The sequence below is a fragment of the Takifugu rubripes genome, chromosome 14 (assembly GCF_901000725.2).
Source record: "Takifugu rubripes chromosome 14, fTakRub1.2, whole genome shotgun sequence".
Taxonomy (NCBI): Eukaryota; Metazoa; Chordata; class Actinopteri; order Tetraodontiformes; family Tetraodontidae; genus Takifugu; species Takifugu rubripes.
In genome coordinates this window covers 5,048,329-5,061,487 of record NC_042298.1, presented here as the reverse complement: position 1 = coordinate 5,061,487, position 13,159 = coordinate 5,048,329, and the positions used below count along the sequence as shown (strand labels likewise).

The 13,159-nt window shown below is 43.8% G+C and overlaps 3 protein-coding genes across 4 annotated transcripts; 1 reads left to right on the top strand and 2 right to left on the bottom strand.

The window, feature by feature from the left end:
* Positions 1–20: 20 nt before the first annotated feature.
* LOC105417349 (zinc finger protein 135-like) lies at positions 21–4,852 on the bottom strand. The gene is made up of 4 exons (XM_011610591.2): positions 4,113–4,852; positions 2,891–2,985; positions 2,729–2,804; positions 21–981 (listed from the first exon to the last, which is right to left on the bottom strand). The coding sequence occupies exons 1-4, from the start codon at positions 4,405–4,407 to the stop codon at positions 221–223; spliced, it is 1,227 nt and encodes a 408-aa protein (XP_011608893.1). The 5' UTR covers positions 4,408–4,852; the 3' UTR covers positions 21–220.
* Positions 4,853–5,996: 1,144 nt separating this feature from the next.
* Positions 5,997–9,186, bottom strand: smtnl1 (smoothelin-like 1). The gene is made up of 5 exons (XM_003970326.3): positions 8,944–9,186; positions 7,428–7,969; positions 7,242–7,356; positions 7,003–7,154; positions 5,997–6,536 (listed from the first exon to the last, which is right to left on the bottom strand). The coding sequence occupies exons 1-5, from the start codon at positions 9,010–9,012 to the stop codon at positions 6,218–6,220; spliced, it is 1,197 nt and encodes a 398-aa protein (XP_003970375.2). The 5' UTR covers positions 9,013–9,186; the 3' UTR covers positions 5,997–6,217.
* A 1,292-nt stretch (positions 9,187–10,478) lies between these two features.
* On the top strand, positions 10,479–12,183 carry LOC101063893 (basic proline-rich protein-like). 2 transcript variants are annotated; one of them, XM_029847683.1, is made up of 5 exons: positions 10,479–10,587; positions 10,682–10,737; positions 10,812–10,886; positions 10,947–11,528; positions 11,609–12,183. In XM_029847683.1, exons 1-5 carry the CDS (start codon positions 10,562–10,564, stop codon positions 12,052–12,054), a joined length of 1,185 nt encoding a protein of 394 aa, XP_029703543.1. In that variant the 5' UTR covers positions 10,479–10,561; the 3' UTR covers positions 12,055–12,183. The 2 variants fall into 2 exon arrangements, with proteins under 2 accessions (XP_029703543.1, XP_029703542.1); XM_029847682.1 differs by having other exon boundaries at positions 10,923–11,528.
* Positions 12,184–13,159: the final 976 nt, after the last annotated feature.

Sequence of the window (13,159 nt, the reverse complement as noted above, 5' to 3'; positions counted from 1 at the left end):
CCAATTGACAAAACTAGAGAAACCGTACAAAATAATTTTTTTATTATATGCAAGAAGTCAAAAGTAATATAAAGAATGCCTGCAATAGGCACAACAGAGGTAGATTATGTGTAAAATAGACTAAAAGGAAGCAATCCCTTAAAAAAGACAATTGTTACTGCACCTTTAACATTAAAACATATACATAATAAATGCTTGAGTAAAATTTACCAGTAAACACTCAAATGTGATCAAATAATACATTTTGTCTTTGATACTCTCCAGAAGTGCCATGTGTGACCACATGGCGGCGCAGGTTGCTCAGGTCTCCGAACCTGGCGGAGCACTGTCTGCAGGTATAGGGTTTCTCTCCAGAGTGAGTCCTCAGATGGATCTTCAGGCTGCCACTATGCGTGAAGCGTTTCCCACACTGCATGCAGGCGTACGGCTTCTCCCCCGTGTGAATGCGCAGGTGAATGTTCAGCGAGGACTTTTTGATAAATGACTTCCCACAATATGGACATATGCAGGGGTTCCTGCTCATGTGAGTTGCCCCGTGGGTGATCGTGTCTTCAGGACTGAGGAAGTGCCTGCTGCTGGAGCTGCAGTCGCGACCTTGGGGGACACCCGATGTTAAGATGTCTGGGTGCTGGAGGAACTGGCTGACATAACTGGGGTGTCCCATCTGACTAGCAGTCCCAAAAAAGGGCATTTCTTCCACAGCTGGTGCCATTTGAGTGGATTGATTCTCCACTTGATTGGGAAAATTCTGGAGTCCTTCATGGGTGGCATTGTGATCAGAAGACAGAGAGCTAAAGTCCGTAAGTTCAGAGGCAGAGACGAGGCCATCTTCAATATCCTGCAGAGGGCCTTCCCCACGTCCATGGACACTCAGGATTTTCAGCTCTTTACCAGTATCTGGTAGACAGGAGGACTGTAAATCCAGAGATCCAGCACCACCACCATCAACCTGCTGGCTTTTGTGACCAATGTCCTTCTGGCCTAAAAAGACAGGCAAAAAAGGTAAAAGTCTCTTCTAGAAGAACCTGAACCAGTCAGAGTAAAACAATAGTCAGATGTACCCAATGACATCTGCAACTGGCACCTAAACAAACTGGGAGCATTTCAGCTTTACTACACATGATCACGTATAGTCAAAAACATGCTGTGATGGACCAATTATTGCAACAGCTCCAATCTGTCTTACAATTCGCACGTTCTTTATTTTAAGTCTGATTGAAGGCAAAAACTAGCAAAAATAAAGAGCCATTTTACAAAACTATGAAATCAATCAAAGCACTGTGGCAGATATTTGAATGTTTCAATGTCAGTGTTTGTCACTCAATAAGGTAAATAAAATGTTTATTAAGGGTGGACTGCAAAGCTTCAGTAGAAGCATCAGAGCAACTTCATATCACCTTCAATGAGAACACAAAAGGGTATTTCTATTGCAACATTTGACATGTTCCTCTATCACATGAAAAAATAAATCCTACAGATGCACACAAGCTATAATCTGACCAGAGATCTGTGTTTGTCTGCCTGGCTATCTAAAACGTCTTCATGGGCTCTGTTCTCCTGTATGAGATACTATGTGGTTCACAATTTCTCAGCACAGATGCATGCTTGCTCGGAATACCACGAGACAATGAGAACCATTTATAGACATTTTACAGACAAGCCTGATGGACAGTCACTGAATGTTGTGCTCCCCCCTCCATGGTGGTCACTTCACAGCCCAGTTAGGGTCTTTTCTCTGGATCCATATTAAAGTTGCTGCGCCTCTCTGCAGTCCTCAACAGTCATCTGATGGCTTGTCTGAAGGTCTGTCTTCACCCCCATCCCCTTCCCCTTCAAAAGCTGGATTGTGGACATGGCAACAAAACCTCTGCATATCCAACCTCAACAGGAAGCACTTGTCGGTCTGATGCCATGTCGGAGTACGTCATGTGCTTCCACTATAGCATATGTTATTGCTGGAAGTCGCTCTGCTTATATGAAATGGCCGGTGTTAAACTTTCTGGACTTTGGGGAGGAAGGGCATTGTTGATAGTTCTCCTTCCTTAGAGGATGATCGCCAGCTGTCGTGGGACCGGTCGTGTCCTGCCATCACACTTCAAAACTTACCAGCGTTCTCCTCTGAGTGGATGTTGCCTTATGCCATGTGGGTTGACTTCTTCCTAGTCCAAACCCACCTCTTCCATGCTGCCATGTCCTACAATATCTCAATGTCTGAAATTGGACTGGCTCACCCTGGCACTTGGTCAGGGTCATGTTCAGCTTCATTCATTTTGGTGCATTTACACACTTCGGTGAGATTGGAGACAAGCAGTTCCAGGGCCCGGCCCATACAAGGGCTGAGGTACCGGGAAAGACCAAGCCACTATTTTGTATTTTACATACTGTTTGTGGCCACATCAGTCGGGGGAGCGATCTGAACTGCGGGCACCACAGTTTCAACTTGCCAGTCAGCAAGTTCTGTTAAGGTTCCCTTCCCGTTTTGATACTTCTTAGAATTTGTGTAAAGTTTGATGCATTCATGTCTTGACCACATTCTTACTGAAATTATTTAAAGACTGCATCAAATCTGAACCACTGTTTCAGACATGAAACCTCCACATAAACCCTTTACAATTCAATACCACTCCAAAGAACTAGTCAAACTGATTTGTTTCCACACTCATAGTATGGCTTCATGTGAAATATCCCTTGATGCTGCATTCAAAGTCAAATATATGCATATTCTCACCTGTAACTGCTCCACATCCTTCAATATCATCTTCATCCTTGATCAGGATGACATCTGCTGTTGGTGGATCTCCCTGCTGTGGTAAAATAAAAATTGTCACGAACATTTTGAAGAAATAAAAAAAATTAAATAATCATAATATATGTCCTTAAAACTAATTACCCTTGTCTGATTAGTAGAGGGTTCATTCTCTCGTGGTACAAACCCAGAGGCTGCTTTCCTCACAGCACTTTCTGCCACTGGTAGCTTAATGAAAACTAGAGAAAAACAAAATGTTAGATAACCCATCAGCTGTCTTCTTTCTTTGTCCTATAATTTGGTGTGCAGTCAGTAATATGCAATATTATGTATTAGAGTACACTAGAGTAGAACTAGTGTTTGGTAACATAACATTTCTTGCTAACAGACCTTAGCTAGCTAAAACAATAATAAAAGCTCTACTGAAAGTGCTAATTCACTGTTTTTTCAAGTGAGAACTGGAGTTCACTCATATCTGGTATGATTTCCAGCCAAGCATTTAACTTTCCAAATTTAGCTGAGCACACCAATGTAGAGAACAACGAAGGCCACAAGAGGAACTTTCAAACCAGAACTTCACAGTGGGAGAATAATAAATGTTGGCTGATATGGACAGAAACATTAATTTACTGATTGCACGTGTTTCTTTTTCTACTGATGCATACTAAATCTACATTTCAAGATAACCATAGGTATCGTTACACGCAACATGCGTATTATGACATAACATTTTTGTTTAAACCAAGGTTCTTCCTTTACTTCTGAGCAGAGAACGCCTAGTCGCACCGTGTTGACGTCAATCATCGGCGACTATGTAGTTCTCTCTGATGATCGAAGTTACGGCACATCTCCCCTTTCTCCAATCAATATAATATAATCAGATATAATCAGCGAAATACTAAATGGTCTGCGGAATAATGAGAGTCATATGGAGGCCCGTTTCCACCAGTTACAAAAAATTTCAATTATGGAGATACGAAAGTCGAAATTATGAGATAGTGGACAGTGCAACCAATCCAGAAGCTCAACACAAAAACCATTGAAGGTTGCCAGTTGATCGTCCACCTATTGCTGCTGTTCCACTCCGTAAGTGAGGTCTGGTTCAATCCCACTGCTCCACCTCTCATAAGTTCGATCTCATTATTATGAATTATGACTAATTGATATGGCCTTTTCGGTCAAAATAAGGACTTTACGTAGTCATTCTTTTGAGTATATTCTATATATTTCATCGTCTCGGCTTTTGTATCTCATAAATATGACTTCTCCTAAAGACTTTTATTTTGTTAAATGGCGGAAGCGGATTCCCGTCGAGTCACTCAGATTTAAACACCACTCAGAATGCACCACTGAGTGTATTCTTTACCTTTCTGCTTAGCTCGTGGTTTGGTGACGTTTCCCCTTAAATGAGAGAAGCGGCTTGAAGGTCGGTTGTTCCTGTTTTGTAGCCGAAGAGAGAAAAGTTCGCTTCTCATGATGCTCATCCTCGTCCTCAGGGTTTCGTTTTCCCTCAGGCTCTGGGACAGTTGTACGCACAGAGACGCCGAGTTCTCCGAGAAGAGCTGTCTGATTTCCGTCACCGCCGTTTTCACCAACACGTCCATTATGGACAGAAGCTGAGTTTCCAGGTCAACGCTTCCCGGCCGCATGTCTATTGACATGTTTCACCCAACCAACACTACTGTTAGCTTGAAGCTTCTTCAGCTTCTTCTGTTTGTATTTTAAGGGCAGTTGGCGTCCGCGAAGTTGCATTACTGCCACCTTCAGGTCATCTTCCTCACTACTTCCTCCTTAAATTCCTTTAATAATCCAGTAGAGGTCGGGCCTTTCGGAATATCTTTCCTCCCTCTTGAAGAGAATTGTGTTTGCTTTTTTGTATATGTTTCTGTTTTCTGTTACAGTTAGTTTAGAAGTTAGGGATAATATAATCATTAGCAAGAGTAAAAACGATGAACAGTCAGTTGACCCCTCCTAGCAAGTGTAGTAAAGATAAGTAGTCAGTTGACCCTCCCTTGATATGATTGTTGTTTAGATCATTGTAATCAGTGGAGGCAGTCAGGCTGAACGTGTTAAAGACCCTTCGTAAAACTGGACAGCATAGTTTATTGGTGTTGATACTATCCTCTGCAAGAAGAATGTGAACTTTGACCTGGCTATCTGGGAAACAACGGAGAAAAAGAACTGTGCCAGCATCCGATGGAACTGGAAGAAGAAGATGAGGTTATCCATTCAGAAGACAACATCGGACTGGATTAGCATCAATAATTTGCCTATGTGTTTCTATGAAAGACTGGGTCAAGGGATAGTTAGGTTGTCGGACTTCGTGCCCTGACAGTTGACTTTGTTATTGTAGAGTTTTGAACTGGCCCGGAGCTCTGTAATATTTGAATCTTGAATTGATTCTATTTGCTAAATACATTTTGAAATTGGCATTTTTCTTCTTAAAGTCTGGATCGGCAGTGACAAACGTGAAAATATTGCGGTCCAACTCTCTTAAACTGTCTACATTTCTTAAAATACTCTAAACATACTGTTGGATCCACAGTTTGTCCTCCTTTTCTAAACCAAGTTTTTATATTATAACAAACTGATCTTTCCAACACTTTCCAGCTGTTTAGGATTTTCTCTTTCCCAAACATTTTGTTGTGCCACGCCAGCATCTTCCCAAGACGTCTTCCTTTAAATTTTTTTAATTCTAAAAAATCAAATTTCTTCTCCTCCTGGAGCAGTTAGACCAGTCTTATTTGGCTCCATCTTCAGCAAAACTACAGTAAAAGGAACATTTTTAAGGACAATGAAATTCATTTTCCACCATAATACTTCTCTATATTATGCTTTAGTTCTGTCTCTGACCCTCTTTCCCTCCTCCAACAAATGATTGGAGCGACGCATTTTAACAAATATATTTTCCATCAGCAGCTCTGCCTTATTGTCTGTGCTGACATCCATTGTCAGTCAAAAGGGAATAACTCCACTCTCTACTATCTTCGACCGTCATTGAATCACCCTCCATACTTCCCCTGTCTGTTACCTTTCCAATTGAGCCACAGTTTTGTCTCTTGCAGTTTCTGTTCGCATGTCTTAGTGCTGCCTGGGCCTGCATAGCATGAAGCCTTTAACTCTTACAAAGTGGGGGCGGCTCCAGTGTCCCGTCACCGATGAGCGTTCAAAAAAAACAAACATGTTGTTGTACGCCGCCGAGACACTAACGACAGTTGAATAGTTGTCACAAAAAGAAACTGGAGCTGAATATTTCTGATTCTGCTTTATGTGCCCAAAAGGATAATATAAATCCACACAGTAGTGAAAAACCAGTAGTGACAGTACACTCACTCAAGCATAAACATCATATCACCAGCGCTCACACGAGGCTGGTTCAGCCTCTTTGCTGTTGCAAATGTTATTCGAAACTAAGACTCATCATCCACAATTATTTTGGTCTTTTCTTATTTGAATTTTATTTTATTTTTTTTAGGACTCTTGTCCTTTTTGTGCCTCCGTCTCACAGCCCATCAGCACATTTTCTTCATCAGCAGTTCCCCCAGTCTCTGTGTCATTCCCTATGTCCTCTTGACACTCTGTCGTCTCCTCGGACTCTCCATCTTCTTTCTCACCTCCTTCGGCAGCTTTGTCTTTCTCTCCATTTTCTTTGTCCTTCTTCTCTTTTTCTATTTTGCAGAGACTGTGGCAGAGGGCCTGGACGTATGTGAACACACACATGGGGTCAGGGTTGTTCCCCATCATCAGCATGTCACCCACTTCCAACAGAGGGTAGCAGTCAGCCAGAGACCTGGGGCAGAGATCAACCAGAATTAGAATATAATACTGTACATGACATGACATTTTAGGCCATTGTGCTTTTGCTAGAGTACGTTTTTCAGGTATGGATGGTATTATAGTGCACTGATGAGCAATGTGGCCTCATAAACAGAGCTGTGATTGAAAACTGAACTGGTTATTGTGGAATAGTGACATAAAAAAGTTAAATACTGTATAAAAGTTAGAGGGTAAGCAGGTGGTCTTTTGGGACAGAGAGCGAAATGTGTCGGTAAGATTGTAAAAGAGTGCCATGACTTGAGCTCTACACTATTAAAAATATTACTATTAAACCTGTAAAACAAAAAATTTAGCTGTAAGACAAAAAAATTACTTATTTCAATATTTAATGACCTCAGCGGTCTTATATTTCTGGTTATCGAGCAAAGGAGAAAATGAACCAAAAGTGGAAAAAAGAAATCCATTGAAATATTTTATACTCTGCAGTTTGGAAGGCCAGGGTGAAGTTCTTCTCCCTTTCCTTTGGAACTAATGAACTAAAATCAAAAACATCAGGAAAGAACCGATGGACCAGAGCACAGAAGGCCATCCCATCACACCAGGACGATGAGAAGTTTTCTATGCTGACTCCCTGAAAGGCCAAAAGACAGAAAGACGTCACTGGGGAGAGACGGAGAGAAGCTCCAAGGTGTTTGTTTGCTGCTCTCTTCTCACTGACCTTGTAGTTGCGGGTTTTGTTCTGACACCAGTGAAGAATCTTCTGTTTGATCGAAGCCCCAGTGGCTGCAGCTGTGGTGGACCTCTGGAGCTTGAAGTTTCTGGGAATGGGTGTCCTGCAAGGGGAAATATTCCTCCTTTACGCCTACACGCCAAATGTTTTGCTACACCAGGTACAGCGACTTACTCGGGGGCTCCTTGCTGGAACTTGGCAATGATGTCCTTCTTAGCAGAAGATCTAATCGCACGTGCCGAAGTTCTTGGTCGAGACACAGCTGAGGGAGGGCCACTCTTCTTTTTTGTCTTCCCTTGTTTTTCTGCCCCTGCAAGCTGAGGCTTGTCTTTGACCTTTTCTCCGCCATTTTGCCTTTGCTGCCCACCTCCCTTTTCGCTCTCATCTTTCTCCTCTTTTTCCTGAGCCTCTGGTTTCAGTTGCACTTTCTCCGTGTTTTCCTCGGCGTGGTCACATTTCTTTGCTGCTTCCAGCTTCTTCCCTTCATCTTTTTTCTCCTTCACATCAGCCTCAGTGGACAGTTTGTCTGTATCGACTTCATCACCATCTCCAGCATGTGTTGGTGCCGGCTGGGGCTCGTCTCCAGCCACGGTGTCCTGTTCTGGTGCATCCACCCTGCTGGTCTCCTTTTCTGCTGTGCCCTGATCTTCTTCGTTCTCCCCTGCCAAAGGATCTCTACCTCCATCTTTACAGTCCACTGGCTCTTGCTCAGTAGCCTGGATTAAGAGCAACAGAACATTTGTAATCAATATACAGAGGCTGACAAATCCTGCATACATGCAAGAGTCTACTTGAGCATTAGGTTAAATATTATAATGAGAGTTTGATGAATTGATTGATATTTACATTAAATAGGAGAGATTTTAGTTTGTTTAATGTAAGGAGAGCTGTTGATTGACCCATCTTTAGTCAGTCTGCGATTAAGATGAACAAATTACAGCCATTTTTCTGAAACACAGATTCAACTAACCTTATTCAAATTACATAATTAAGTCAGTTTTCTAATTGATATTGGAAATCGCAAACGTCTGAGTCTCAGGATCTAATAGAGGAAAATGATTAGATTGTTTCTCGGTTTCAAAAGCCAGCACCTGTCATGCTACAGAGACGGGGGAATACGCGGGATTTGTAACGTACGCTGTGCTGACGGTGTCGTTTTCAGGGCCGTCTTTCACTCTTTAGACAAGACGTCTTCCATGCTAGCTCCCATTTAACATGCATGCCAATTTAGGAATGTAATACACTGTAAACTATTGAGCTTTTGAATGTGCAGGATTAAGCAAGAATGGGAGAGAATTTCAACAAAACTCAGAACATTTGGCATCCACTGGTCTTCAGTGGCTGCATCGCTGATGATCCTTGCACCGGTGATACTGACAGCAAATGTCAGATTATCAGTATTAAACTGGACACACACAGGGGCAGAAAGCAGTTTTCCTAAATGCTTTACAGTTAAGAATCCCTTCAACCTGGTGAAACTTCAGAGAGTGTGATTGTGTGCAGCACTTTGCATAGCACATGTGTTTTTCTCTGTTCCTACAGCCAGGAGCACAAACAGGTGCAGCCAACTTCTGCTGTCCAAGCACACCTGCCATCACCACAAATACTCCTTAACAGTAGCACCAGTTCTACAGACGTCTGGTATGTGATGCAGAAATGTATTAAAACAGGCCACAAAGTGCCCACAAACCTGGTTGTTGTTGGTATCGGTCTGACTGGTTCGGTCTGGCTCTGACATCTTCTGTGATTCTACATCCATCCTCAACACCTGGCCGTCTGTCCAATAGTCCAAATCAGGTTCTTTTCTGAATCAATAAACTCCTTGGTCAGCGTTAGGACCCCCTATTCGACGTTTCTCCCTGTCTGGTGTTTGAGATGTGCCCGCTGGTTTGTGGATATCCGCCTTTAACCCTGTTCACTTGACACCCCCACCCCCTGCTTTGTGAGGATTCCTACGCTTACTTTATCTGACCTTTTGAACAACACAGGCTCCTGAAATAGAGTCATACTGACATGGACGCAGTGCAATGGAATAGACAGCTGCGCCTGTTGTGGAAACCATGGCTGTACACACAAACAGACAGTGTAGAGTGTGTGTGTGTGTGTGTGCGTGTGTGTGTGTGTGTGTGTGTTAAATACTTAATTGGTACAATGCCAAAGGGTCAATGAATAAAACTTATGTTCTTATATAAACTGTGATGCAACACATAGTTTAGCATCTGTAAAGGCACAAATTAGACTGTAATTTACTGCACATTTTTAAAAAGAATCATCTGTTCATCTATCTTTTAATAGTTTGTATTAAATTAACAGCCCAACGTGGAATAAATATAAATCATCAAAAAAATTAATCCCTAAGATGCAATCAGGAAAAAGATAAGTAAACAAACTCTCACATTTAGCTTATAAGACCATACAATTCGTGTGATTGGTCGACATTATGCAATATCCAAAGAATCTGTTCGCTACAACTAACTGGTGGGTCTAAAATAACTCTTAATTCAACTGCATCCTCTTCCCCATTCCCATTCTTTTCCTCCTCCCTTCTGTTGGAGTCTTGAGTCTATAAATATGCCAACACCTTCTTGTGTATCTGATCTGCCTCCTCCCTCACAGGCCGACCATTGAAGTACAGCCATGCATCTGCTGCAGTGTGGATGTTACTAGAAAAAGACTCCTATACTGTTTTCAGCAAAGGAAAATTAATTTCTTCTTCAGAAATTAGTGTTGTTCATTTTTTCCAACGTAATAATTTACCTTGCTGGTATTCCTCAGTATTTTCAATTAAAGGCTACTTTCTTTTCCTTTACTTGTCCACTCTTTCATTAAATTTTTGAGTGGTAAATTTTTGAAAAAAAAAATTCATTGCTAAAAAGTGTCTGTAGATAAATAAATTGAGTCTAAATGTGAAACCAGAGCCCTTGACGTTGAGTTGAACGCACAAACATCCGATCTGGGGTCAGATGTGATCCCATTGCACCACAAGGCCAACAGACATTCACCAAGATGTTCCCAAAACTGATGTGGAAATCCTAAATACTGGTTACAAGAGCACATGGTTGTCAAAGCAACCGTTGTCTGAGTGTCTGTGACCATAATGCAATCAGGTACACTGACATTGTGCCACTGAAGATCATTCTGGAGGGTCTAGATGTGCTCCTTGAGCTTCCTGCAGCTGTTGATGAGGTTTGGCTCATTAACCAGCAGCTGTTCATCATTAACACATTAACCTCTGATTGGTGGCTGCTGGACCAGACAACAATTTAAACGCTGTACCTTTGCTGGGTGTTGCAGTGTTGGTCATCATCATGGCGGCTACACTAGTTCTCTCAGGGTAAGTTTTGTTTTTTTCTTTTTTTAAATTTAGAAATTATAGACTGTAGCTTAAGCTCCTGGTGAACATTAATCATTTACTCCTACTGTTTTAGGGTTTGCCTCTTTGCTCTGCTGATTGGGGACATATGCTGTGTCCCTGTCCAGAAAGGTACGAGACCTTCAGTGGTTAAGTAGCATTGGGACACTTTGTAATTGGATTTACCATCTTGTTCTGTATTGCAGGCAATGATCCTGCTGCATACGATGATAGCTACAGACATGCTGCTCCGAGTTACGACCCCCAGCCTGGCCCGCGTTCTGGCCCCGGTTACGGCCCCGGTTACGGCCCCCAGCCTGGCCCCGGTTATGGCCCCCAGCCTGGCCCCGGTTACGGCCCCCAGCCTGGCCCTGGTTACGGCCCTGGTTTCGGCCCCCAGTCTGGCCAAGGTTTGACCCCCCCGGTGGCTCCCCAGTCTGGCCCTGGTTACGGCCCCGAGCCTGGCCCGCGTTCTGGCCCTGGTTACGGCCCCGAGCCTGGCCCCGAGCCTGGTCCGCGTTCTGGCCCCGGTTACGGCCCCCAGCCTGGCCCGCGTTCTGGCCCTGGTTACGGCCCCGAGCCTGGCCCCGAGCCTGGTCCGCGTTCTGGCCCCGGTTACGGCCCCCAGCCTGGCCCGCGTTCTGGCCCCGGTTACGGCCCCCAGCCTGGCCCGCGTTCTGGCCCCGGTTACGGCCCCCAGCCTGGCCCGCGTTACGGCCCCCAGCCTGGCCCGCGTTACGGCCCTGGTTTCGGCCCCCAGTCTGGCCAAGGTTTGGCCCCCCCGGTGGCTGCCCAGTCTGGCCAAGGTTTGGCCCCCCCGGTGGCTCCCCAGTCTGGCCATTACCCACTTGGAAGTGTTTCTGAAGGTGGATCTTCACCATACAATTATCCTGAAATGAAGCCTGGATATGATCAACCCAGTGGTAAGACTCTAATTCACACTAGAAACTAGGGTGTAATGTAGAATTGGTTGTAACTATATTTTATTTTCTTTCTGGATCAGAATATATAAGGCCGCCCATACCACAACCAGCGTACCAGGGAGGAGAGCTGACTCATTATGAGGACTCTGCTGAACATGGGTTCTATGAGCGGGAATCAGATGAGCAAGGTCAATTCCCTCATCCTCCCCATATCTTTGCATCCCCTAAAATGGTCTCGTCCAGTATGCCACATCCATTGCCGCCACATCCATTGCCGCCACGTCCAGTGCTGCCACATTGGGGCTTCTATCCATACTACTATGACTACAGGTTCATAACAGGCCAGTATCCTCCAGGCACTTACACCCATGCGAGTGCCAACTTTGAACATGGACGTGATGCCTGGCAGGACGTCCACTACCGCCAAGAAGGCATTCCCTTTGAACCTGTTGCAGAGTCGGGAGCCTCTACGTCCTCTGTAGCTTCTCTGCCTGGGAAGGCTCCTGTGGTTTATACTGGACACTGAGCTGCTGCTTGACTCTGCTTCATTCTGGCCTGATGGTGGCATCAATCTTCACAGGGGTTCAATGTATGAAATAACATTTGCTTGTCTGAATTCTGCTGAACTCAATAAAAGCTGACTATTTTGGCTTCACTCTTGAGTATTCCTGGGTGGGGGTTTAATGTCATGGCTTCACCAAAGAACTTAATGGCATAAAACTGCATTAATCCAAAATGCTTACATTGATAATGGATTAGTTCTCAATGCACACATTTGTCACGCTCTCCTGCATTTAACACAATACTCTGAAATGGATACTCATGTGACTAATTAGCTTCAAATTTACTGTCAGCCTAACAACTTTAGGATATGATGCTTATGCATTCCAGCTGGCAGCATGGCTTCTAGGAACTTGTTGGACTATATGGCCTTATGCTCCTACCCTCTTGGGATGAAACTGCCTTGAAGAGCCATGCAGACCCTTATTGATGAGATCCTCAGATTGTAAGACCACATCCTGGTCGTGGGTCCTGGATGGGAATGTTGAAGTCCAGCAGATGTGCTGACTGGGAACATAAAGGGTCTCCAATGAGCCCTTAAACTCCTTCACCCCTATATATTTTTCTGAGGCATCATTGCTAATTCATAAATCCAAGACCACCACGTGTCTTTTAGATCCCATCCCAACACACCTGATAAAGGATGTTTTACCAGTGATAGGCAGCTCTATCCTGGACCAGATCAATTGTTCTCTAGTGACAGATTATGTACCCCGGTCCTACAACGTGGCAGTGATTAAGCCGTTGCTTGAAAAACCATCACTGAATCCGGACGTACTCGCAAATTATAGGCCGATATCCAACCGTCCTTTTATTTCTAAAATTCTTGAGAAGGTGGTGGTGACTCAGTTACTGGAACACCTGCAGAGAAACAGCCTGCTTGAGATGTTTCAGTCAGGCTTTAGAGCTCATCACAGTACAGAAACACTTATTAAAGTTACTAATGATCTTCGTATAGCTTCAGATCATGGACTGGTCTCTATGCTGGTTCTGCTGGACCTCAGTGCTGCTTTTTATATAGTTGATCACAGCATCCTGTTACAGACTGGAACATTGATTAGGATTAAAGG

Coding starts and splice junctions, on each gene's coding strand:
- LOC105417349 (XM_011610591.2), bottom strand. CDS start 4,407: ATGTCAATAGACATGCGGCCGGGAAGCGTTGACCTGGAAACTCAGCTT. Junction 2,986..4,112: donor ACCACGAGCTAAGCAGAAAG/GTAAAGAATACA, acceptor GTTTTTCTCTAG/TTTTCATTAAGCTACCAGTG. Junction 2,805..2,890: donor CCTCTACTAATCAGACAAGG/GTAATTAGTTTT, acceptor ATTTTACCACAG/CAGGGAGATCCACCAACAGC.
- smtnl1 (XM_003970326.3), bottom strand. CDS start 9,012: ATGGATGTAGAATCACAGAAGATGTCAGAGCCAGACCGAACCAGTCAG. Junction 7,155..7,241: donor ACAAAACCCGCAACTACAAG/GTCAGTGAGAAG, acceptor TTGGCCTTTCAG/GGAGTCAGCATAGAAAACTT. Junction 6,537..7,002: donor CTGGCCTTCCAAACTGCAGA/GTATAAAATATT, acceptor TCTCTGCCCCAG/GTCTCTGGCTGACTGCTACC.
- LOC101063893 (XM_029847682.1), top strand. CDS start 10,562: ATGGCGGCTACACTAGTTCTCTCAGG. Junction 10,588..10,681: donor GCTACACTAGTTCTCTCAGG/GTAAGTTTTGTT, acceptor CTACTGTTTTAG/GGTTTGCCTCTTTGCTCTGC. Junction 11,529..11,608: donor TGGATATGATCAACCCAGTG/GTAAGACTCTAA, acceptor TTTCTGGATCAG/AATATATAAGGCCGCCCATA.